The following is a 24,865-nucleotide window of genomic DNA, read 5'->3' as shown; positions in this document are numbered from 1 at the left end:
CTGTTGGTGCGTTCGCGTTGTAATGGAATGTCTGAAGTTTTCATGTCAGGTAGAAGACGAAGAAAAAAATAAAGAACATAAAGTAACCATCACCCCAGGCTGAGGTTGAAGAGCGTTCTGGAGCAGGTTTTGATCCATAGCAGGGTCTTTCCCTCAATTATGTCTTCCTGTCCCAGCTATTGAAAAAAAAAAGAACATTGCCACAGTATGATGCTGCCAATTGCGTGTTTCACTCTAGGGGTGGTATTAAGGGATGAGTGGTGCCTGCTTTGTCAAAACATGATGTCTGACATTCACTGACAGTGCTGTGAGTACTTTGGGTATGCACTGTACAATGTCCCAATATGATCACCCCCCCACCCCCAACTAATTTCAGAGGTTACATTTGAAATGTGAATTAAAAATTTGCATTCACCTGATCATGATTGCAAGATAAAACATTTTTATTGGCTATTAACAGGTTTTCTTTTTTTAGGGTGTGTGACAATGGTTCAGATAATCCAGTAAGAAACAACTGCCTGAAATGAAGGTTCACTTTATTTAAGTAAAAAAAATATAATTGTACCAATCATAACATTATTGCATACACTGGACAGTACATATAAACAGGCATTGCACTGAGTTTCAAATACTTTGGAAGTAACAGTAAAATCATGCGCTTGATTGACTTTTCTCTGTTTTTGTCAGGTCTGTTTCGCCAGGAGCAGTGTGAACATTCTGACCCATCAACTCTCTCAACTTCTCTTTGTACTGCCTCTTATGGTGAGGGCGAATGACATTGCCGAATCCTTCAGACGAGAAAGAAAATTAATCGGTAAATAGGAAGGAAAAAAAGAGCAATTTAAGTGAGATGAGACTGTTCTTACTGCATAAAAGGTGGAAGTCTTTTTCTCTCTCTGTGAATAAGGCCACGACAGTAGTCACCATATTTTCATAGTTGTCTGTCGTCTTGTAAGCGTTAACAGCTTGACAGAGTTGAAGTGATCTATCTGGGCCGAGTGCTTTTTTTACGTCTCGCAGAAAGGTAGTCAGGATTTTCCTCTTTTCCATAGCGTCTGGGAAACATGAAAGAGTTATGATTTTGTTTTTTAACTATCATTTCTGGATTGCAATTCCAAAATCACTTTCTTCTGGTGAAGCCACTTTTTTTTCCATGAAAGCATCAACCTTTGGTAAAATCTCCAAGTTCCGGCTAAAGCAAAAACAAATGCCAAAGAATCGTGCTGCCACCGCGATTGATTCAATGTTGGTGTTCATGAAGGTGCTTGTCGAAAATCACCTCCAATCAGCAGAGATTTATTTAGGGATAATAAAAGCTGACTACAATTTGACGAGTTTAAATGTGATTATTTTGGAATCAGCCACGCCTCTATTTGAAAAAGAGTGCACATCAAGCTTACATTTGAACATTGTTCCCCACATTAAATATTTTCATTTTTCTATCTTGGTCTACTGCAAAAATGCGACATTTACAGGTTGCCCTTTTTTGATGTCACTGCCAGTGTTTTGCAGGACAGACAATCAATGCCAATGCTTATGAGTTGCACACTGTGCGTGGATATATAATTTTCCTTGGTATGACCTACCGAGCCGAGTTTCTCTCTCTGCGTCCTGTTTGAGTTTCTCTCCATTCACTTGCGCATCCGATGTTGAATTGGAACTGGATGACGAAGGCTCACTGGGTTGTCCATCTGTTGAATGGGAAAATAAAGCCGAAGATTGAGATTTTGGATGAGCATTTACTATCTAGTGTGACTTAAGATAGGCTGCTTCACGAGGCTTGTTTTGTAATCGTTAGTCTAACAAAGTCCAACTCAATTAAAACGCATCAATTCATTGCAATTATTGTTACTTTCACCACATAGTTTTACAAGCCATTACCAACCTGCTTATATAATGCGAGTGTTGTCCTATCAAGGCAGAATGTGTTGGGGTTTTTTTTGTGTCCCTTACCAGCGTTTCTCAACTGTTGTCACACCTGGACCTGCATTTTCCTGTTATCTCTAGTCACGAGAAGTTAAGAACGATGAAGAAAACATATTTTGTGGCTTTTGAACTTTCAATTATATTTTAAACATGACTTCACCTTTCATATTTCAAAGTGCCTGTGAAAATGATTACTAATGAACAAAAATTAAATAGGGACGGAACGGTGGGTCGACTGGTTAGCACGTCCACCTACAATGTAGAGGTGCCGGGTTCGATTCCTGGCTATGGCCTTCCTGTGTGGAGTTTGTATGTTCTCTCCCCGTGTCTACGTGGGTTTTCTCCAGGTACTCCCGGTTTCCTCCCACGCATGGCAGGCTAATGGAACACTCGAAATTGTCCCTAGCGGTGAGTGTGAGCGCAGATGGTTGTTCGTCTGTGTGTGCCTTGTGATTGGCTGGCAACCGGTTCAGGGTGTACCCCGCCTACTGCCTGAAGACAGCTGGGATAGGCTCCATCACGACCGTGACCCTCGTGTGGATAAGTGGAATAGAAAATGGATGGATGCATCATTAAATAGTACAAAATCCCACTAAATATTTCACTTTTATCTTGGCAATTAGCATTTCTTTTGAGGAAAGTCCCAACACCAAACGTTTTGTGTGGGAACTCAATATGGTACAGAGGAGTACCAAATATGAATTAATTTATCGGAAAAAAAAGGTAACATACGATGCATGAAAACGTGGTATTTTCGACCTAGAAGAGGCAAGCCTGACCGTGGGACGCAAGTTCCGTTTTTCACTGTACAGGGTTGCCCTAATTTCCAGTCCTACAACAATTAATTTGAACGTAAGGCAACAGTCTATCAATCACTTAGTCACAGTTACAGTAAACATAGAAACAAGTACGTTGTAAAAGAAACAGATTATGACGGAAGAACATTAAAGACTGGCAATCATGACATCAGCGCTACCATACCATATTGACCTACCACTATGTGACATCGTTGATTTCTTTTCGTCACTTTTCACCGAATGTTCTGGCTTGAAGCCACAGCCATCACCGGTCAGCTCCACGCATTTCTCGTCAAATGCCTTTCTGTGATGTGGTCGTACAAAGGGGTATAAACCTGTGACATATTCAATTGTTTTTAATCATTTGCTCATTCATTGTGACATGAAACATTCAACATCAGTGGTCCCCCGCTTATCACGGGGCCATGAACTGTCATTGACTTGTTTGTTTGTTTATTGAACATAAAACATATACAGTAATAATTTGACAGACAATAAGGTAGATAAAAAAGTAAAAAGAAAGAAATCAGTCTTCATTCAACACAGTTATGTTCAAGGGAGTAGGATGAAGTAAAAAACTTATCTAGTCCTACCCCGTTATGTGTTTATATCTACTAAATCATTTTTATTTTTATGACTTACCACGGTAAAGTCTGTAAGTATGAGGGTCAAGGGTTAGTAAAGACGTGCCAGACAGCAGATTGTCCAGGTTGTCATCCTTCTTGTAGGCGACCAGAGCCTGGCGAATTTGCTCAAAGCTGACCTGGCTCAAGGATGATTTCATTTCTAACAGAAATGACCGAGCAATGTTGATTTTTCCATCTCCAGTATCAGATCCAGAAACGCTTGGCCTCTTTAAAAAGAATAAAGATAGTGAAGATTTCTTCATAAGAATTAGAAAATGACCAAGTAGTTGTTTCACTGGAAATGATAAATACCTGTTCTTGGATCAATTTTATTGTGCGTTTGACTCCACGCATCATCTCATCCATTCTCTTGTCATGTTGAAGTGACAGTGTGGAGAGATTGCTTTGCTAGAAAAGCAATGATCACAACAATGTCATTAAAACTAAGTAAAAACCTGTGCATTCATTTACTACTCTGCTGCTTATCCTCATTAGGTTCGCGGATGAGCTGCAGTCTACCCCAGCTGACTTCAGGCAAGAGACCAGTAAAGCCCGGACTGGTTGCCAACCAATCACAGGGCATGCATAGACAAACATTCAAAACTTAGAGTCTTCAACACATAATATGCATGTTTTGGAATGTGGGTGGAAGCCAAAGCACCCGGCGTTTAGACTCAGAACTACATCCTCATTCGTGTAAGGTGGTTCTGCTAGCCACTCATCTGCCATGCTGCCATCTACAGTACAATCACGTTAGCTAGTTGTGAACCATTTTGCTTGCTTCCTTCGACATAGATTTAAAAAAACAAACAAAATTGGGGTCCCACAATGTCAACATCAGCCTCCTCTGAAACAAAATTGACACTGTATAATCACAAAAGATAATGAAATGCCATCTACCTGAAGATACTGACATGCTGAAAGTGGATGGCTGATTTAGGGTTAAGGAGCTACGTTGTTGGCCGGGGGGCTTTTCGCTTGCAGTCAAGCGACATGTGGCAAGTAAGGACAATAGCACGAAGCAATAAGAAGGTATGGCTTGGTGATGCTGAGGCCTGAAGGATGGGCTCTTCAGCCTGAAGTTTAAGCGCTTATCGTGTTCACCATACTTCCATGTATTGTAAATGTAGTGTGAAACAGTTTGTCACCATTGCCTCTCAAAACGAAGAAAACATAAAAAGTATAAAAGCTACCGTCTGTAATCCACAAGCGCCAATGCCTCCTCTTTGGTGCTCCACTTGCTCGAGGGCATCAAACAGGTTGCCTGGTTTTAGTTTTCTCTTTTGAGTCTGAGACTCATACTGTTTGAAAATACCAGCGTATTCCGTATCTTCATCTAACAGGAGACAGGATGAGACAAATGTAAAATATTTCATATAACGGATTGAAGTGTTCGAGTCCAAAGTACCTGAAAGCTCAAACACACACTCACCAGTTCTCCTCCTTTTGAGAGTGGAAGTGTGCACGTCCAGCATTTTGGCCTTCTGAGTGTCTGGCTTCTGGGAGGGTGTGAATGAGGTATCACCAGATGAATGGGAACTGCTTGCAGGTAACGCTGAGGGATCGGGTGCAGGATTCTTCTTCAACAGAGGCCTCTGGTTAGACATTCCGACAAAACAACAAGAGTTCATTCATGGACTGTTGTATCATTATGTGAAGTATTAAAACTAATATTTCAAGTATTCAGCCTTTTCAGGTCATTCAGTGCATTAGTGTGTACTGTATACAACAGCATAAAAGATATTTAATTAATAATCACAAACTATAGGTATAATTGCTCTTTTTTGTCTCCTTATTTTCACGATACATCACAGACTGTAAAATAGTAGCGGTAGCATGAGTCAAGAACAAGCGACGTACCATTTTCTGCGCGACCCTGAAGAAATGGCAGACATCCCGAATAATGTTCCCAAAGTTGTCATAAGAACGCACATAAGGCCTCAACCATGCTGGAAGGTGAGATTGTACATCTCTACTTTTAAATCTGTGGAGGGGGAGGGGCGAGAAGACAATGGTCAATTTTTTTTTAATGGCTTTTCTGGGAGGTCAAGAATGCTTTGAATAAAAAAAAAACTTTGTTTTCTCAACACATAACATACTAATTGATGTATATTCATATCTGTATGTAAATCTCTTTACATTTTAGAAAAATCTTATGTGTGCTTTTTTTCCAAATGCATTGCCGAAGTATCAGATCAGGTCTCGGGATAGACCAAACACTCGAATTCGCACTGAGGTGATAAAAAAGCGGGATTGGGACATCCCAAAAATTGATATTCATTGATTCTAAAGACACGGATTACAATGTATTAGAAGCACTTGATCTGACCTCTGATCACAGAGAAAGATGGCTCCATAGTCATCCTTGTGGCGAATGACTCGGCCAATAGCTTGGTTGACAGCTCTGAAAGCTTGCTCTCTGTACCACTCCTGCCCTGTAAGTAACTACAAAAGACACAGCCACATCCCAAACACAAAACATGTCAAACCAAGACTGGTGTTTATTTGGGTCAAATCCCTCATAGGAGTTTTTCAAAGTATGAGTCCCTGAATTAGTCCAAGTTGGCTACTCCATACCAAAATTGATGTTTGACTGTCGTCCAATCTTTTCTCACTATCATATTTTTATGAAAGCATCGTCACAAATGAAGGCAATTGCTTTCATGTTGCCTTTTTTTCCCCACCTACTACTTTGCCTTAAGAAGTATTGCGTGTTTTGTAAAAAGGTCCAAACTTCAGTCAAAGAGTTTTGCTATGTGGAGAAGTAACCTAAGAAGCACAAATATTTACATTCTAAATAATCAATTTAAATCTCACCTTCTGGCCAGGTGCCGCTATTTTCCCTTGGTTCATCTCATCTAAGAATTGCATCTTTAAAACAATTCGAGGGTCGAACTTCGGTGGAAAGGGGAGTCCAGTGATGATAACTCCACGACCAAATGTATTTGCAAAATCCAGACCCTCGCTAGCCTGAAGGCAAAAAAATCCTGTCAAGAGCTTCCGTGACACAAAAAAAAACCCAGATCAAACAAACCATGTAATGACTTTCTAATCGTTTAAAATTATTCATGTGAGCTTGTGGAAATCTACTAATCGCAAAAGGGCAGTTGGACTACCTATTAAGAGACTGGCTGAAGGCTGTACTTTATCTTTGGGTGAAATCGCAGCCCCTCATGGATTTCTGGAATGCTGGACCAGGTCAATTCCCTCATAGGGGGACTGTTAGCGCCCATGAAAGTTAAACCATGTTGGTACACATGTGCTTTGTGGATCAGGAAAATGCTTTTATCCAATGCCGTTGCTGACCATTAATGTGCTATATGTGTACAACCTGGACATTTATGCCAAATAACCAAGACAAAATAAAATTTCACACATTTAGTACAGACATTTAGAACATTCCTTCACCTTTCCACGACACACTGCGGTAAAGATTCCACCTCTTGATTGGGAGTCATTCACTTTGTTGTAATAACCTTCAATAGCCTAAAAACACAGACAATAGCTATTTTAAGATACCCGTTCAATATTTTTGCGACACGTTTCGTATAAGACTGCGTTGAACAAAACAGCTAATGAGGTGTGAGTATTAATTAGGTTTTATACAAACCGTGGTCTGTACCAACACACAGGAGCGTGTCGCAGAAATCATAACACGTTTACCTCGGCAAAAGGTCCCCTCCCTTTTGGTTCGACAAACATTGGCTTTAAATTCTCAATCCGATCTGCGTGTCCATTGTCCTGGGGAGAATGAATGCCATTTTTGATACAGACATTTTTAGAATTTAAAAGATTCACACAACTATAATGAAAGTACTATTGAGCTCATTTAATTTTCACTCACTCTCCAGAACTCCAAGGTTTTTTCCATTAAGTAGAAGGAGGGAAAAAACAAAAGGAGCCCATCGGGTACAATCCGGGTCAGGTTTACTGAGGAGAGAGAGAGAGAGAGAAGCTAAGAGGGTGGTTTTTCCAAGATAATCATTGTGATGGTAATTAAGGACTTACCCACTGTGTTTCCTAAAGACGACAAGTTTTCAGGATCAAGTCTTTAAAAGAAAGAAAAGAATATTCGGCCATGTCAGAATTAAGTTTCTCAGCCACCCAATAGGTCATATATTAAATCAGTGCGATGAACATGACGTGTACTACTATTTACTATGTATGTACGTACTGACCTTCTATTAAACGCTGAACTCAACGGAACCCTATCTGGACCGTGCTCAATGACACTAACAAAGATCTGATCCCGCCGAATCACGTGGCTGTTTTCCAGAGACACTGAAAACGGTCTGGAAAACACATTGGTAAACATAAAAAAATGTTTGTTCAGTTGTTGAAAGCTCTGATAGGCCATCAGTCATTTATAATACATATGTATGTATTTAATGTTGTTTCCTATTTTGTCAATGATCAGCAGCTGTGCAGCTGTAATGGGCTTGATTCAAGTAAACATACATTCTCATCTCAGAGGTAAAGGAGCTCAGGGGAGACAGGGTACCGCTGGTCAGAATGATGCACCGAACACCTTGATTCTTCAAGTCCTGCATGCTGAAGCCCGGAGAGAAACACCAATAACTCAGAATGTTTCCTGCAAGATACAAATGAACAAACACATAGTCAAGGAAAATAAAGAGTCCTTGTTGCAAAAACTTAAAACGGTGGTTGTGTTTTGACAGTGGATTGACTCCACATTAAAAAAAAAGAAAGAAAAAAAAGAATGCAGGATAAATTTGCGTTTTATCAGCTTAACCACTGACTATTCAAAGCATTTGCTTTACCTGCTTTCTTTGAAGATGAAGCCCACAGGTCGCCATTTTTTTGTTTTTTCTGAGTGCTGGTGTCTTTATGGATGTGAACCTGCAGCCAGTACACAAATATGAGAGCTGATGATCAGTGCAGAATAATGATGTTACTCCACACAAAACGTAGACATCTGTCAATGACTATATTGACCCTATGAAGTGATTAGTCTTAGTTTTTTTTTCGGGAGGTGTCCTGGAAGGAGAGGAGAACGATAGAAGCTTGCAATACGTAACGCGCTGAAAGGTAAGAGCAAAACACAAACGAAAACATGTGCAGGCGCAGTGCACTAATTACAAGTAAAAGTTTCGGGCCTGCAATTACGTACTGTATATGTACCGGTAGAGTAAAATCTTACTGTGACAAGTAACTCACCTTAAAATGAGCTGTATTAGCTTCCATTGTCATTTTGCAGTCTTTCTGTGATGATACGGCGCCAGAGAACACCATCTATTAGGGAGGAAAAAAAACGAACTAATTTAAACTGGTGCCTGTTGTTCTCTACATTATTTTTGGGTGAGTGTATACAGTAAGTCAGTATCATGGAAATACATGTTGGATTTTTTTAAAGAGTCTGCTTTCCAGGAAGGTGCCATTTTTCTACAGCTCTCCACATCATAAATGAGTGATCTTATTACAATGTGTATAGCAGTCTTGACATGAGATGAAGAAGCATGTGTTGACGTGAGCGCTTGCTTCCAGTGTTAATGTTCTCCTGGGCAAATACAACCTTATGCATGCTTTGCGTATTGCAGATTTTAAAAAAAGGAGCATTTTCTCAAATATTTAACTCCTTTGTACCTACACTTGACATACCTGCATGATATCCAAGAGCTTCTGCAACCCACCCGTGTTAAGAAATATCCCTGGCTCTGTGAAATACATGTCATTCAACACATATTTTACAGTGGTAAGAACGTTTGCATTAATATGAATTTTAGGTCGACCTGGCTAAGAATGTGCTTAAACGTGACTAAAATGTGCTGATGACGGAAACGTTCTCCACAAACAATAATTAGGTCACTGATTTTATCGGTCACAAAAACCACAGTATCTTGAAAACAGACAGCAAAGCGAATGAGCTCTACTCACGTCCTGCTAAGTATCCAACGATCTGCTCCAGAGCTTCAGACACGGTGTCCTTGGTGTCGTATGTCAAGTGGGCTCTCTCTAACAGCTCATATATGAAACTGTGAAGTACATCACAAGCGTTTAAAAATATATACTGTAAATTTTTTGAAGCGTGATCCCCGACCATCTATTGTGTCAGAGATACCCAAACACCATGCTTGCTTTTTTCTGTTTTTAAATGTAAGTAAATCAGTACCGGCGGCCCGGTAGTCCAGTGGTTAGCACGTCGGCTTCACAGTGCAGAGGTACCGGGTTCGATTCCAGCTCCGGCCTCCCTGTGTGGAGTTTGCATGTTCTCCCCGGGCCTGCGTGGGTTTTCTCCGGGTGCTCCGGTTTCCTCCCACATTCCAAAAACATGTGTGGCAGGCTGATTGAACACTCTAAATTGTCCCTAGGTGTGAGCGTGAGTGTGAATGGTTGTTCGTTTCTGTGTGCCCTGCGATTGGCTGGCAACCGATTCAGGGTGTCCCCCGCCTACTGCCCGGAGACGGCTGGGATAGGCTCCAGCACCCCCCGCGACCCTAGTGAGGATCAAGCGGCTCGGAAGATGGATAAATCAGTACCTTTGGTGACAGCACTTCTAAAATCCTGAATGAAAATTGAGGTTAACCACAAGTCGTCACTTACATTCCAGGTTTTGTTATGCCTCTGTCATCCGGAACCTCAAAGGAATCAATAGCCTCCTCCAGTTTCAAGAAAATCTCTGTAAATAACATCAACAATTATTTTGGTCCTTCCTATTCAGAATAATAAATTATATTGATTGTGAGTAAGTATTAATTAACTTGAATACTAACCTTTGAGTTTAGCAACAACTTTGACATCTGTTTTTAGACCTGAAACTGGAAAAAAAAGGAGAAAAGTAAAAAATTGAAGACAGGTCTGAACTATAGGATGTACACATTAGCTATGTTCGTTTAGTTACAGTATATTCCAAATACTTCAGAGCTGAAGTGCAATCGGACAATGATTCGAATCTCAGAAGCAAATCAACCACAGACAACCATTTTGACAAGAATTGAGGCATTCTACATTACAAACCTTGAGAAGTTTCCTCAAATCTGGCTTCCTGAGCATGTTCACTTAACAATCGTGTAAGTGCATTAATGGCTGAGGCCAGATCATATGGAGTCAAGTCAAATGATGTTGACTCTTCACACGTCCTTTCCTGCAAACAGGAAAACCTCATTTGAGACCGACTGGTATAATAAATCATGCTCTATTGCTCACATTAGCCCCTTGCTTCTCTGTGAGCTGCACATTGACAGAAAGATGTCAAATAATGCTACACACTCATTAGAAAGCTGTGTAGGAAGTACTCTTAGTGCATTTAATGTCAGCAAAATAAAAATACAGCCACAGAGTATGCTGGTTGCTGTATATTTAATTGAGACCAGGAATGTCTTACTACGTTATGAGCCTCATCAAAGATGACCACAGACCCAGCCAGATCGATGTTGTGAGCTTTGCGGCTCTGTGGAAAGACAGGGAACAAAAGGAAACAGAAAAGAAAAGAAAGAACAGCATTTTTATTCCTAAACAGAGAGAAAACCTTCAGGAATACAAAGCATTCCAAATATGTTACGTTGTATAGTATTACAGATTTGTATCGTGTGATACAGGCTAAAATCTATTAGCGCTACTGCTTACCTTTGGATCCAGCAGGTAGTTGTAAGGCATAAATATTATGTCAGCCTGCTGTTTTAAGGAACGCGAGAGATAATAAGGACAAGTACTGCAGGAAAAAAGAGGGGGGAAAAAAAACGGAAATTAGATTTTGAGGCCAAAAACCATTCAAAAATCTCAAATTAATCCATCACTGACATTGTATTGTGATGTTGCCAGTGATGATTCGACAAGTTGTTTGCTGCAATGCTGAAGCATTGAAAGTTAACTTACCGGTACTTTTGTAACGTATAAATCGGCACAATGTCTTAAGCTATGTCTGGCAAAACGGACTCCATTAATGCATTCACGCTCTTTTCATGAAAAACGATCTGGGAATGGCTCTGCTAAATCGTGATAAAATCGCTAAATTGGTAACACGGCATGTCATTAATAAACATCGGCAGGGACACGCTGTAGGTTACGGAATTCACAAATAAAGAAATACACAAACATAAAAAATACATTTTCATGAAGCCATAAAACCGATAAATCACTCAGCCCGAGTTTAGATAAACATAACATGACACACCGTGTTTTGTTGCCAAATTTGACCAGGTCCTCCATGTCCACAATTTCCTCCACCAATTCTTTGTCAGTGGATTTCTCTGAAGACAATGCCAAAAATTAATCAACATTACAAACATATAAACAACCGGAGTACAATAAAAAAACGTATTTCAAACTCCAGATATACAGTATATTATCATGATTCACCTACAAGCAATATTATAAACTGACAACTTGACTTTCTGTGGGAGGCCATCTTGCTTGCAACGGTTAAATTTTGGGGAATTCAATGATACCAACTACTGATGTAAAACAATTTACCTTCAACATTGTTGTAGAAGGGACATGACCTTGTGGAGACCTTTGCTCGACACATATGGACCTTAAAATAAGAACAGGCCGTTGTTGAAAAATAAACACAATACACCATCTTTTCTCGCAGTTAGAAATCTACATTCTTGCTTTCTTGCTGAAGCGAAATGAGCTAACATTTTGCTCTGAGCTACCTAGAACGTCTTATGTTGAATATTGATGGAAATAAAAAGATAAGGACTTTGATAAAACAGTTCATCTCATACTTTCATTTGGATTTGGACGACATTACAAAAATATACAGTATATAAATAAAATCACCTTGACATGGTTGCTTTCCTGACGCATCACCTCTGGATTGATACACAACTGCTCTCTTGACCCCAACACGGACACTTTAGGTCTGAATCACAGATTAATAGGATTTGAGATTAATTCATATACAGGCAAATAGTCTCAATATGTAACACCAAGAAATGGTTGTATCATTATTTTTGGATCAGATCCGAAATTGTGTTGAATATACAAGCTGTGGTATGAAGTTCTAGTTCATCTATTCAGTGACTGTCTCGGTTTTTCACTAGAAAGTACAAAATGGCAATGACGTTCACCAGATGTAAAACGCTCTCCATTAGGCAGTCTCCCTCAGGATGTTTTCATTCATTTTTCCTAAATCCACAAAGTTTTATGTAATTGGAGGAGATGCAGAAATTTGCTTCTCCTGAGAGTAACATGGACTTCGTGTTACATTGGACTTTATTTTAATTACACCCTGCTTTAGCCATCACAGTCCCAACAGTATAATCTGTTGCAAAATCATTGTCTCGCCAGAGGTAAAACCTAAAGGCATCAGAGTGCAATTCAATGGTTGCTTCTATAGAGTCACTCATAAGGTGTAAGGCCAAGAAAATAAATAAGATAACTTACTTGTATGATGTGTTCTTTAACTCATTAACAACTTGGCTAAGTTGCGAGTGTGTCCGTGATGCATAGATAATTTTCGGAACAGCACTGTAGGAGGCTGGAAAACAGTAACAACAAAAACAATACAACACATTTCAAAATCAATCAGTTATCTGCATTCATATTCATTCAATAATATTACAATATATTTCTCAGTGGGGGAATCACTTCAGCGGTTTTGCAGTCTTCAACACAAATGACAAAATAAACACTAGTACGAACTAAAAGGCCAAGGAACATATTTTGGCAACATTGTGGCATGTACATACTTGGCGATGAACCATCTTCTGAAGCTGGTCCCCAAGATGCAAGAAAATTATCAGCGGATATCTTTCTCTCATCCAGTCTTTCTGCTATTTTATGCGCAGTGATGGTGTCTTTGAAGTGCTCCCTCCATGCCAAGGTGGCACATAGTAGACACAAGGTTTTTCCAGTGCCTGTGGGACTCTCCAGAACTCCATTAACCTCCTGCAAAAACGTGTACAGTACATTGTTGATGCACGTGGTTTTGCAATGAATAATCATAAAAAATAGAATAAATACAAATAGGCACTAAAGAGGAATTTTAAAATGCCTGGTATCATGGTATTAACTGTAATTCATTACAAACATAGCACTCAAGGCCAGAACGAGAAGAGATTAAGCCATATTTATGCATACTATTCAATGGCAAACGCTTGTTTCTCGGCTGTAAACACTCACCCTTTTTAGGCAATCAATAACTTTCATCATGTAGTCCTTCTGACACTCATACGGACGGAAAGGAAACTGCACTTCGACTCCGTCCAAAGATAATAAAGGCATGATAGAGCTCGAGGTGCAATGAGCAATTTAGATGTTGAAAAGGGCAACAAGTGAAGTAACCAACTCACTGGTCATTGGAAGTCGCTTAAAAAAGAGAAAACGACAAACATAATTGGCGCCGTCGACTACTTCCGCCTTACTCCTTCTTCCCTTAGTTGAATTACAGCTCTTTGGTACATACCGCCACCTACAGTACAGGAATTTGGCTTCACCCCAACTGCACGCGCTTTGTAACGAAAGACAACACGTAGTCCATTTTATTGTACTGTACTGTATCATGCGAATATTTCTGTTTTTACATAACGATGGGTATTTTTTTACAATTGCCGTTATATGCGTGTGCGCAAAAGTATAAGAATACTGTATGCGACTGAAACGTGTGTTTTGTGCCGTGTGTAATCACATAAATTATTCAAACTGTAATTAACATCGGGTGTGTACACTCCGATTCAGATTTGGATTTTGCCAATGGAGACTGCATTTGCTGTAGGAAATATGAGCAGTGTGTGGTTGAAAAGCAAACGAATTTGAAGCTGCTAAAAGATGGTAAAACACTCAGGCATTGAAGTCTGAAGGAGACTTCAACCACTTGTGAGGTAATATGTTGAATGGGTATATCAATTCACTGTTCATGGTGCCTATATTTTCAAACCATTTTCTTTGCAAGTCAGAGTCCACACATATTTAAAGAATCCAACAAGTAGCTTTTATTGTATTCAGGTAAAATACAATGTTCATGAAATACATTAAATGGATGGTTGTACATTTTACTTCTCTCCACCACTGGGCAGAATAATTTTGCTGGGGTCATAGTAGTTTTCCTCTATCAGAGGCAAACCCTCCTTCTCTCGCTGCAGGATCACACGTTCAGCTTCCCTTCTGGCCCATTGACGCATCCTGGCACACATAGAAGCATTGGAGAAAAAAAACAGTGACACATTAAGAGGGATATCGAGTGCTGCTACTACAAACCCAATTCCAATCAAGTTGGGATGCTGTTTAAAACATAAATAAAACCAGACTACAACAAACTGCAAATCATGTTGAACCAATATTTAAATAAATACACTCCGAAGAGAAAATATTTAAGGTTTAAACTGATAAACTTGAAAATTACATCCATAACAGTATGGATGGTTCTTTTCCACTTGGCCCGGAGGACACAACATCCACACTTTCCAAAAACAATTAGAAATGTGGACTCGTCTGCGCTGTATGTTACACATACAGTACATTCGACAATAAAGTTTATCCAATCCAATCCAATCGTCAGACCACAGAACACATTTCCACTTTGTATATGTGAATATTAAATATCTTGTCATTGTCGAGTATACAATTCAATATAGGCCGAACATGCCTGCAAATCGTTGGATTTTGTTTGTATTTATGTTTAGCACAAGGTCTAAACTTGAAATTGGGAATGTGCAACACAATACTTGAACAAGGTTGAAATAAAACTGGAATGTGTGAAAGTCCTACCCGTGGTCTGGTAAGTAGTGAATGAACGTTCCTCCGATGACAAGACACACAGAGATGCCAAAGAAAAAGGCCAGTCTCATATTCCATTGATCAACCACCGGGTCGCGAGAGAAGCCATGGTACTCTGGATTCTGTAAAAAAAAAAAAAAAAAAACAACGCCAAGAGTGCAAATATCAGGTCGCATGTTTCAAGAGTGCCCAATTAAGCATACACCAAATTCAATACAAAATTGCAATATGTTGACAACGCAATGACAATAAGGATTCCAATTCTAAATACACAATACATGTTGCATACATCTATGACTACAGTATTAACAATTTATGTCATCAGCCTTTAGTGTATCTTGGGGACAATAGATGTGTCAGACAGTGACCAATAGGTTAAGTCTTGAGGCAGAATGTGAATTAAGTTGCACAACTGCAATTTTATGCTTTTACTAGTCGCTCACCATGTATTCAATGTGAAGAGCGCCTGATTAAATGTAGTACCAAAGGGACATATGGAAAATGTATTTTCTCAATAATTGGGCTGGACAATTTGTTGGGATGGAGGGGATTTTGATGAGGTCATGCACCACATTGCTACATTAATCGATAAGTGTATTTTGGTGGCCTGTTTATGAAATGTTCCATCCATCTGTGAAAATGCATTGGGATCTCTATGGGTGTGCACTTGAAAACCGCAAACAGAATTTGATTCTTATGAACAACTCTTAAGCAGGTGGAATGAGTATGTTTGTGTCAGGCAACGTGGCCCCAAATTGCTTTTATCCGCTTTAAGATAAGGGCAGTCACACTAGATGAAGAAGCAAGCAGCTGCTGGCCACCGTGGAAGGCTGAAGAAGTGATGGCCAAACTGTGGCAGCAAGGCACATGTGAGATCCAGTCCAGCGTTTGTCTAAACCAGGCCCCCCCATTGGCCAGGCAGTACGAAACATGACAAATTCCCCCTTAAAACGAGCACATCCCAACAAGGCAAGAAATATTCTCAAAAATAATTGTGTCGAAAGCACACCACAAAATTATTAATTAAGCAACCGGTTACTGTTTAAAATTATGACCCCAAAAATCATAGGCCCTAAATGTCTCCTTTAATTGACATTTAAATGTGCCACTCTAACTCAGACTAGAAGTGACATCAAATTGAATGTGGAATGATGTACTGTACACGTTAACTACGGCCTCGTTCGCGTCAGTCACAGCTAACAAAACAACGTCAACGAGAACATTATTAGTATCAATAGAGGAGCCATTTGTTGGTTCCAGGAAGCGCGAATCAAGATCAAGTTTATTGTAAGCGTGCAAAATCACAGGAACTCACCTTGACATACGGGCTGACCTCACCATGGCTGTCACTCGGTGCAGCCTGCTGCAGCTCGGCCACAGCAGTCGCACCGGCAGCTCCACTGGGCTTCGACTGGGACACGCAGCGAACCAGTAGTCGATAACATAACCGTGGAAAAACGGGCCCAATTCGTGACAGCCGGCCCAACATTTTTGCCTTGTTTGTGAACGGTATGGTTGCCCCGGAACGGGAAACAAAAGCCTGCGCCTGCAGCGGCACTTCTTCTTTGACGTACAATAGCTGGCTGCTCCGTCATCGATGTCTCATTACTGCTACCCTGTGGAGCCACACGCTCATTGCGACTCTTTATTTTAGGTCGACGTATCGACCAGTTTCAAAAGTCTCCTAAATGTAAATGAATTATTTGTCTCCTCATAGAATTACTGTTTATCCATTACGTTTGGCGTCCATTCCCGTTTGTATTAAAACAAAGGGAAAAAAACATAATTTGAATACACAATTTAAATACAGTCTACATTCAGATTCAGATCTTAAACGCTCATGTTACGTTTAGTACAAAAGCCTGTCCACCCTTCACTCGAGGTTGACCAAAGGCCTCTGGCATGAAGCCCAAACCAACATTATAAAACTCAGGCTGGATCATGCACTGAAATATAGCCGTACTTTGCAGAGTGACAACAATTAAAGACAACGCCTCAGTTGAAGTTGGAATCTGGAATCTGAATACACCATCACAAAATGAGACACCATGACACAAGGAAGGAGTCGAAAACCTGTCTGAAAAATCAAATACAGATTTTGATCAGGAGCATTGGCTCGGGTCTATATGCTAAGAAAACATTGACAACATTTTACAGACAACAAAGTGGTATACAGTACTTCTTTTGGAAGTAACAATTATGATAGCAATATATGTATGTTTTTATTGAACTGGGCAGCAATGTAAAGCATTTTCACCATGAGTTACAGAGCATTTATTCGTGCCAATTAAGCAATTGTATGTATATATAGGTAAAAAGTATAACTGCCTTGCAATTATGTACTGTACCTAGATTTTTTTTAAAATAACAAAACGCACACATCACTGGCTCACGGTCCAGTCAGGTACCCTTTAAAATATTTATTATGCTAATGATACATGGAAGGGTTGGAAGGCAAGAGCAAATGTTAGCATAATAATGACAAAGAACATTCAAATTAAGAAAAACAAAGGCCTCAAAATAATAATAATAAAAAGAAACGTTACCAAAAAAAGCACACTTCTGAAAAATACATTAATTCAAGTAGCTGTTTGTGTAAAAAGGCCCCTCAGACCTTAATGTTGTGCATATAATCTAAATGCAAAACAGCTCAAAGGTGTATAAATACAGCCCATAGTTTTGGCATATAGTGTCATGTGCTCGAAGTTCCAAAACTAATAAAGGGGGGGGGGGGGGGGGGTAACTGGCAGACAATCAACAGGACTTAAGTTGACGCTAGTAAATACTAGACGTTTCCATTTTGTGTGTAAGAAAGAGTTCAATAGGGTGGACTCAATGAAAATGTTCATTACTTGATGAGAAAAAGCAAGCAATATTATAACCCAAGGATACAAAAGCAGATCATACTTTCTTATTGAAGATATACACTGACAGATAGATACAAGTAAAAAGTTGACCAAAAAGACATACAATAACCCTGCAAAAAAGAACAAAAGTGTTGTTTCATTTTGATGGTATTTTAAGAGATTGTAGTTTCATTCTCAGGTCACACATCATCAACTGGTCCTAGCAATTCCCAAACTTTTTGGCTGGCTAATTTCTTCATGGAACTACCCCGTTACTTGAAATACTGTCGAATCATAGCAGGTGTTATTTGTTAAATCGTCCCAAGGGGCAGCAGTTTCTATATCATAGCAGGAGATATTTTTAGCACAGATGAAAATACACTTGAATGTTTCAGACTCCCAAGAGTGAGGCACTTCTCTAATAATGCAGCATCAAATGCTATGACGCGTCTTACTATTAATCACACAGAAGCAACTACAGCAAAACATTGGCTTGGAGAGACGCAAACCTTTAGCAGCCTCGCTGGCAGCTTTCGATATGTGACAGAACTTATATAACACATTGACACATAAAAGTGGTTATTTTGTTCAATTCGACTAAAAAAATAAATAAATCGAGTGCAAAATTGTTTCATCTCTTGAAATGGAGGACCATATAATTACATACTGTCAATTGCCAATTATTCATAAATAGCATTATTACAGTATATCATAATTCACCGGGACTCGATTAGAAATACAATTCCAGTTAGCTTTGAGTCATATTAAAGTATCTTGAAGTAAATGGAGCACAGTTTCTTTAAAGCCTCTCTCATTCATTTGTTGTAGGCTTTCACATTAAAAAGCAAGAATTCATTTGTCGTCGTGAATTTATAAAGGCAACATACTTAGGATCTATTTAAAAAAAATCTTTGACATCATCGGCCCACTGAGGCTTCGCCATCTCCGTGTATAGCCCAGAGAGAAAACAAAAATCAAGGACACTGTTTTGTGTGCATATTAATATGCACGAGCACTTCAGAAAACACTATTAAAGCCTAAAAATAGAGATAATAAATCATAGGGAGGCTGAGTTTAAAAATGGCCAAAGTAAGATAAATGTGATGATATGACAGAAGACAAAGCAAATTTTAACATTGCTAAAAAGCTAGCCTGATTTTATTTTCTCAATAAAAACTGTAAGGGCAGCCGCTCCCTGTACAGAGGATCATTTTTTGTCTTATTTCAGGTTAATGACATTACTTTATTGGGGGACTATTGTATTTTTCTTTCTTTGTTCACACATAACTTGAATTTTAATACCATCACATAATGACGGAAAAACGGTTGATATGCATGAAGTGGCTGGAATAATGTTATTTCAAATTGATTATCTGGGCCACACTGTCAAAAACGGGGTAATAAAAGACAGGGTGCATGCATTCTAAACTTTGAAGGATGCAGGAAAAGCTCTTTCCAAATACCTCCAAGCGGCGGCAATACAAATAACATGTTATGATCAGTCCTGGAATCATTCCTATATTGTACATAATCAAGCATGTAAGATACTTAAGTGCCCGATTCCGGAATGGGAGGCTGTTTAAAATAGTCCACGCCACTACGGGGCCACCTTGCTGCTGAGAGGTGTGAAGTCAGGGATACTTGTGCAAATCACATCTGTGAAAGGGAGACTTCAGCTGTTGGTGAAGGAATGGTGGTTGTCAGGTTGTAGGTTGAGTTCCGAGATGAGGACTGAGGAGATGATAAGGGGCTATAAATGGGGCGAGCAGAGATGGTTAAAGGTGGGGAGTACTGAGCAGCAGTGGCTGATATTGGAGAGTCTGAGCTAACCTCGTCCCCCTCCTCTGAGTCCCACACTTCGCTCTGCAAGTAGTCTGCAAATAAGGCCTTGGCACGCTGCAGGATTCTGCTCAAGTTGTGGCGCCGGACGAGGCGATCAAAGTGCATCGCGAGCTCATTGTAATCCAGGCTGTTTTTGATGATGTGATCGCGGTGTTCCAGCAAGATGGACAAGCACAAAAAAAGCATGAAAGGATTGCCTTTTCCAAACTCTTGGGGAGGCGGCAGAGAACACGGTTTGATGCCGCTCTCCAGTTTGGGGGAAGTGTCCATGTGAGGAGCTGTGGTGGGTGAGGGCTTGTTGCTGGGAGAAAGAAGGTTATTGGAGGAGGACCTGGAGCCGGGCTGTGAAGGACCTCTTCCAAAAGGCAAAATTGGTGAAGAGAGAAAAGATCGATTTTGAGCATGGGCATGAGCTGTTGCACACGTTTTTACAGCAGGGCTTGTCAAGTTCAACCCCGTACTCCTGAGCAATTGTGCCGAAGATGTGATGACCTTTGGGACAGTTCTTGATAAGGCCTCTCTTCCGCTGGTTGTGAAACCGAATGTTGGGGCGGAGTCAGATGGAGCAAGTGACCAACCGGAAGGTAAGACTGAAGACGAATGAGAAACGGCGCTACTGTTGAAGATTGGCGGGAGAGGAGGTGATGATCCTGGTGAAAAGCCATTGCTGTAGCATTTTATAAGTGGCGTTTGTTCTTCGGGATCCTCCTCGCTCTCAGTGGTGGACTGACGAATTGGAATGCGTGACAATGACCGCGCATCAGTCAAGCCCTGTTGCTGCTTCGTATCCTTCTTCTCAAAGCTATTTTCAGTTGGAGCAGCATAGTATTTAAACTCACCAAAACTCTCCTCAACAGAAGGAGACACGAAACCTGCCTGACCCACACTCACTTGAGGTGTGCGTCTGTCACTACCAGGTCCAGTTTTCTGACAGTCTTTCGTGACAGCATTCCAATCGACATCGGTTTCTTCTCTCGATGGCCGAAGCATATGTTGTCGACGTTGCTTCTCTTTTATTTGCCAGTCACGCCCAGGGCGACTGCCACTGGGCGAGTCCCTGTCAGCGAAACGTGTTTTATCAGTCTGTACTGGTGGTCCAAGCAGCTCCACTTCAGTTTCAGGCGGGTCCGGGGGCAGCGAACTCCACATAACCTCGAGCATTCTTAGCGCATCATCAAAGGCAAACTCTCGCTTGAGCTCCAGAAGTAACCAGCGGTAGCAAAAGAAAAGGTCGTCAGCTCCACGGGAAACCAGATACGAGTAGAATTCATAATCTGAGTACTGCAGAAGCAATTTTAGATGCTGGAACTTAATGGACATAAGCTGTCCATCAGGCCGGAAGTTGCCCTCCAAACGTTTCATAATGCCGCAAAAACAAATGAAGGCATGTGCTTCATTATCCATCACAGCCAGTATAGGAGAAGCGATGTCACTCATTCCTTGACAGTACGATATCTGAAAAGCAAGCCATACACAAAGTTCAGAATGTGCATTAACAATTCACAGAAACAATCAAAAATAGTCAATTTTGTTCAAATGGAAGCTACGGATTGCGGTAGTTCAATTTTGAATAAAATTGCCTGTGAATGTTTGTCTAAACAAGTCTCATCCTCATCTGATCCATGCTAAAATTTAACATGCAGATTTTCTTCCCCCCTAAAATGGTTTGGGTTCCAAACCTTGGTTGGAGTGTATACAGATTTAATTCTTGGGGAAACATTGTCTTGGATCAAATTATCAACAGATTTTTTTTTCTCCATATATCAAATGAGAAAAAAAACCCCAGCCTAAATGATGAAACCAACAGCAACTGTCTTATTATTATTTACAGAATTCGAAATAGACACATTCAATGTAAAGCCCCCCTCCCCCGCCCAATAATGCTATAAACAAACACCTGTGGGTGAGTGATGGCGAAAGTAGTAAGCAAGTTTGTGAGAGCGGTCAAATGTGGACTGTCTTCTGAGCCTGCGTAGTATGGATGGGCACGGTCTGTCCTTAAAACGTCTTTGAGTACATTTCCCCGGATAAATTCAAGATCCTCGTGACTGACGTGGGCCGTCCATTCTTTCTTCAACTGGTCGTACTCTCTCGTCTTTCGCTTCATGTAGTCCATTCGTTCCTGTCCACTTAGTCCGTCTGGATAGACGTTAAGGAGGTAGCGCCAAACAACCTGAAAACAACAGAAGAAAATGTCATTCAGAAGAATGCAACACAACCATCCAATTTCCCAAAAAATGAGACTTTCGTGTTATGAAGGCCATGGAGGCTTAGACTAAAATTAAAAAGCCCTGCAAACAAGCCAAAAATGTCCCCCGAGTTCAGATTGTTAACTCTGCTCCCAAGACAGTAGCACTGAACTCAACATTCAAAGTCTATGCAACAGTAATTGTATTAAAAACATAAAATAGAATTTCACTACAATATCCATCCTGGTCACCGGGTCTATTTTAATGGTCCTTTGATACGATTACAGTCATTTTTTTTTGCAGGTTAAGAGTTGAACATTTTCCCCAAATTCTTTGCAAGAAGGAGCACTGGGAAGTCTTTGCTTATATGTTTTAGCAGATTAATGAAGCCACACCTTGCGCAGTGAAGGTTCAACACCACCATGGTAGATCCGCAGCCTTAGTTCCTCTGGTCTTGTCAACTGTCCTTGACCATTGAGATAACTGTGAAACTCGGTGTCACTCAAAGGGGGCTTGAAAGGCTTTACTTCCTCCCCATAAGACCAGCTGAAGGCCTGCTGGACTCGTGTCAGTGTCCGGCCGACCTAAATACAAATGCATAAGAACCATATGAGAACGGAGACGGACCGTATGCAAGTTATAGGATAAGCTCGGTTAAAAATGTACCTGAGACATTAGAGACTGGGTGAAAGGAAGTGCTGCAGTTGCCAAGGACCTGGTCCTCTCTGCAAGGAGCTGCTCAGAGCCAATCACATCTTTGGGGCTGATGATATCCCAGTCCTCCATCACAGGACCTCAGATTGGACCAACAGTGAAACATCGTTAATACATTTGCAGCAAACACTGACGACACATCTACCACATTTGATTTTAATACTTCATAAAAGATTGATACGGAGTAACTTTTGTCAATCAAGCAGTCCAGATGTACCCAACACAGAGTCTTTGTTCTGCCCTAGGTGGGTTCCATCTCCTTTGTTTTATGAAAGTTCAATGGTTGCAAAAATCTGAAGTTGATTACATCGACGAGGATAACTCGAAATGTATCTTTGGTGACATCACTCCTGGAACTTTTCTCACACACGCAATGAATCATCAGCCTGCTGTCACCCCCCTCGTGGTACCGTAACATCAATATACAGTAACAGCATACAACATTTTCAAACATGAAAGACTGAAGAGAGGCTTGCCTGAGTGTGTTACATTTCAACACCAAACATTTCTGACCTTAGTATCGTTTCAGAAAGCATTTCAAGCTGAAGTAAAATGCATAAATCTATCATTTCCTTATGTGTGAGTGGAATGATGTGGAGGGCTGTTATTTGTGTTCTTACTGTCTTCTGAAGGTTTCACATCCATCTTGAGTTGCAGATATGGTTTGGCCGCACTGGCAAATGCAACATCCAAATCCCCATCAGATGTTAAAGTCAGGTACATCTCTGCAACGCTGACACCTCGAGACATATAACTGATCTCAAAATTTCGCCTCCTGGTTAACGAAAACAAGCAACATTTTGGCATATTGCAAACAGATTTACTTGGTACTTTTCAAGTCACAAACATTTTAGTCATGGGGACCAGACTTACCCATTCAAATCAAATGCTTTAATTAGAATATGCTGCAGCACCTCCAATGATGTAATTTGAGGATCAACAGCAAAGGATCGAAACTCCACAGGAAGTGCTCCATCACATTTCTGAAATACATTAGAGTGCGTCACAAATTTATAACCAAAAGATCACAGGGATGTAAACTTATGAATATCCTGCGAAACATAACTACAAAAGTAAGGTCGTACATAATGGAATTGTAGACTTTTTGACGAAACATAACACGGTTTGTGTAGCTTTAAATTTAGTGTTGATAAAGGGATGAATAAAGTATTCTGCATTGCACAAGAGGCACTTTCTTTTATTGTAAGTATAAACAAAAGCAGGCAATGAATTTTTGAAAAGATTAATTTGCATAGTATCTTGTAACAACATTGGTGTTGATAGACAATATCAATTTGTAATTCCAATAAGTGTCTTTGTTTAAGAAACTCATTAGAAATAGGTAGTGGAAAAACAAGTTTCTAAAAGGCTGCCGTGTTGAAAATGGGGGGAAAAAGAGATTGGGACATATTTTTGTTTTTGGAGTGATAATAATGGAAGAGACGGGATAAGGTTGTTTACTGGACGTCCAAAACTAAAAAGATTTAGCTCGGCATCCAAAAACGCCTTCATAATTATACTGCTGCAGCTTCTTCATTTGACTTTACAAAGAGATGCACAGCGCAGGTGAACACACGCGTTGTTTTGCGTACTAGGTGACGTCATCCTGGACTGCTTTGACGTTTGTGCTCAAGCAGGGTGGTAATTCGTGCCGTATGTTTTTTTTTTTACATTGGACAGACGTTGTCAAGCATGTTAAGGTGTACATGCAAATGATTTCTCAAAATAACATGATGTCAAAGCACGCCGGCGATGACAACAATGTTGATCGCTATAAAATCATGATAGACACGACCTCTGTCTCTGACATGTAATTGGAATGATTGAATGCCGTTTACACGTGACGACGCCCCACAATATGTATATGGAGAATTAAAATGTAGACTGCCCAAAAAAACATTTTCACACAGCAACAGAAGGATTGTCACTAACTAGCCGACATACCTTCACTTTGACCCGAACTACCCCTCTATCCTCGTCGCTTGCCATCTTTACAATTCGGTTTTGGATCAACGTGGCTCGTGGATAAATATCCTTCTCACATCTACAGCAATATAATGATCAATAACATGATCAGGTTAGCCGAATCACTCCCCTGGTGTTCTTCTTCGGAGTTCCGTTCATAAAAGACCTTCACATTGTAATACTGCCATCTATTGGTCATCTTCTATATTGGTGTAATTTTCCCAAACTCACATCGAACTGCTTTAAAACTAAAAGGGGGTCGAAGCCTATTTGCTTAACAC

At 40.3% G+C, this 24,865-nt stretch overlaps 3 protein-coding genes across 4 annotated transcripts; all 3 read right to left on the bottom strand.

The window, feature by feature from the left end:
* Positions 1–519: 519 nt before the first annotated feature.
* Positions 520–13,703, bottom strand: rtel1 (regulator of telomere elongation helicase 1). Of its 2 annotated transcripts, XM_052059621.1 has the most exons (32): positions 13,436–13,703; positions 13,003–13,201; positions 12,698–12,791; positions 12,092–12,173; positions 11,780–11,840; positions 11,481–11,556; positions 10,934–11,018; positions 10,692–10,757; positions 10,325–10,451; positions 10,081–10,125; positions 9,911–9,986; positions 9,245–9,342; positions 8,969–9,024; positions 8,528–8,602; positions 8,131–8,209; positions 7,808–7,940; positions 7,528–7,641; positions 7,358–7,398; positions 7,194–7,279; positions 7,013–7,090; positions 6,758–6,835; positions 6,167–6,319; positions 5,679–5,794; positions 5,210–5,333; positions 4,782–4,944; positions 4,543–4,685; positions 3,662–3,757; positions 3,366–3,576; positions 2,921–3,058; positions 1,587–1,691; positions 867–1,055; positions 520–788 (listed from the first exon to the last, which is right to left on the bottom strand). In XM_052059621.1, exons 1-32 carry the CDS (start codon positions 13,535–13,537, stop codon positions 652–654), a joined length of 3,426 nt encoding a protein of 1,141 aa, XP_051915581.1. In that variant the 5' UTR covers positions 13,538–13,703; the 3' UTR covers positions 520–651. The 2 variants fall into 2 exon arrangements, with proteins under 2 accessions (XP_051915581.1, XP_051915582.1); XM_052059622.1 differs by lacking the exons at positions 11,481–11,556; positions 11,780–11,840; positions 12,092–12,173; ... (1 more) ...; positions 13,003–13,201; positions 13,436–13,703 and adding an exon at positions 11,108–11,443.
* A 517-nt stretch (positions 13,704–14,220) lies between these two features.
* ndufb11 (NADH:ubiquinone oxidoreductase subunit B11) lies at positions 14,221–16,584 on the bottom strand. The gene is made up of 3 exons (XM_052059625.1): positions 16,344–16,584; positions 15,020–15,150; positions 14,221–14,434 (listed from the first exon to the last, which is right to left on the bottom strand). Exons 1-3 carry the CDS (start codon positions 16,515–16,517, stop codon positions 14,305–14,307), a joined length of 435 nt encoding a protein of 144 aa, XP_051915585.1. The 5' UTR covers positions 16,518–16,584; the 3' UTR covers positions 14,221–14,304.
* An 849-nt stretch (positions 16,585–17,433) lies between these two features.
* Positions 17,434–24,854, bottom strand: tbc1d25 (TBC1 domain family, member 25). Its single transcript, XM_052056279.1, has 7 exons — positions 24,564–24,854; positions 23,493–23,602; positions 23,240–23,394; positions 22,572–22,699; positions 22,301–22,489; positions 21,614–21,889; positions 17,434–21,171 (listed from the first exon to the last, which is right to left on the bottom strand). The coding sequence occupies exons 1-7, from the start codon at positions 24,606–24,608 to the stop codon at positions 19,525–19,527; spliced, it is 2,550 nt and encodes an 849-aa protein (XP_051912239.1). The 5' UTR covers positions 24,609–24,854; the 3' UTR covers positions 17,434–19,524.
* Positions 24,855–24,865: the final 11 nt, after the last annotated feature.

Source organism: Hippocampus zosterae, chromosome 2, assembly GCF_025434085.1.
Source record: "Hippocampus zosterae strain Florida chromosome 2, ASM2543408v3, whole genome shotgun sequence".
Classification (NCBI taxonomy): Eukaryota; Metazoa; Chordata; class Actinopteri; order Syngnathiformes; family Syngnathidae; genus Hippocampus; species Hippocampus zosterae.
Note: the sequence above shows the minus strand (reverse complement) of the source record. Positions and strands in the feature narration are given on the sequence as shown.

Excerpts from the sequence above, each read along its gene's own strand:
- rtel1 (XM_052059621.1), bottom strand. The coding sequence starts at position 13,537 with ATGCCTTTATTATCTTTGGACGGAGTCGAAGTGCAGTTTCCTTTCCGT. Across the intron at positions 4,686-4,781 it reads TCTCAAAAGGAGGAGAACTG|ATGAAGATACGGAATACGCT; the intron begins GTGAGTGTGTGT and ends GTCTCCTGTTAG. Across the intron at positions 1,692-2,920 it reads ATCAACGATGTCACATAGTG|ATGGACAACCCAGTGAGCCT; the intron begins GTAGGTCAATAT and ends CCCATTCAACAG.
- ndufb11 (XM_052059625.1), bottom strand. The coding sequence starts at position 16,517 with ATGTTGGGCCGGCTGTCACGAATTGGGCCCGTTTTTCCACGGTTATGT. Across the intron at positions 15,151-16,343 it reads AGGTCAGCCCGTATGTCAAG|AATCCAGAGTACCATGGCTT; the intron begins GTGAGTTCCTGT and ends TTTTTTTTACAG. Across the intron at positions 14,435-15,019 it reads CACTACTTACCAGACCACGG|GATGCGTCAATGGGCCAGAA; the intron begins GTAGGACTTTCA and ends TATGTGTGCCAG.
- tbc1d25 (XM_052056279.1), bottom strand. The coding sequence starts at position 24,608 with ATGGCAAGCGACGAGGATAGAGGGGTAGTTCGGGTCAAAGTGAAG. Across the intron at positions 23,603-24,563 it reads TAGTTCGGGTCAAAGTGAAG|AAATGTGATGGAGCACTTCC; the intron begins GTATGTCGGCTA and ends AATGTATTTCAG. Across the intron at positions 22,490-22,571 it reads CCCAGTCTCTAATGTCTCAG|GTCGGCCGGACACTGACACG; the intron begins GTACATTTTTAA and ends ATTTGTATTTAG.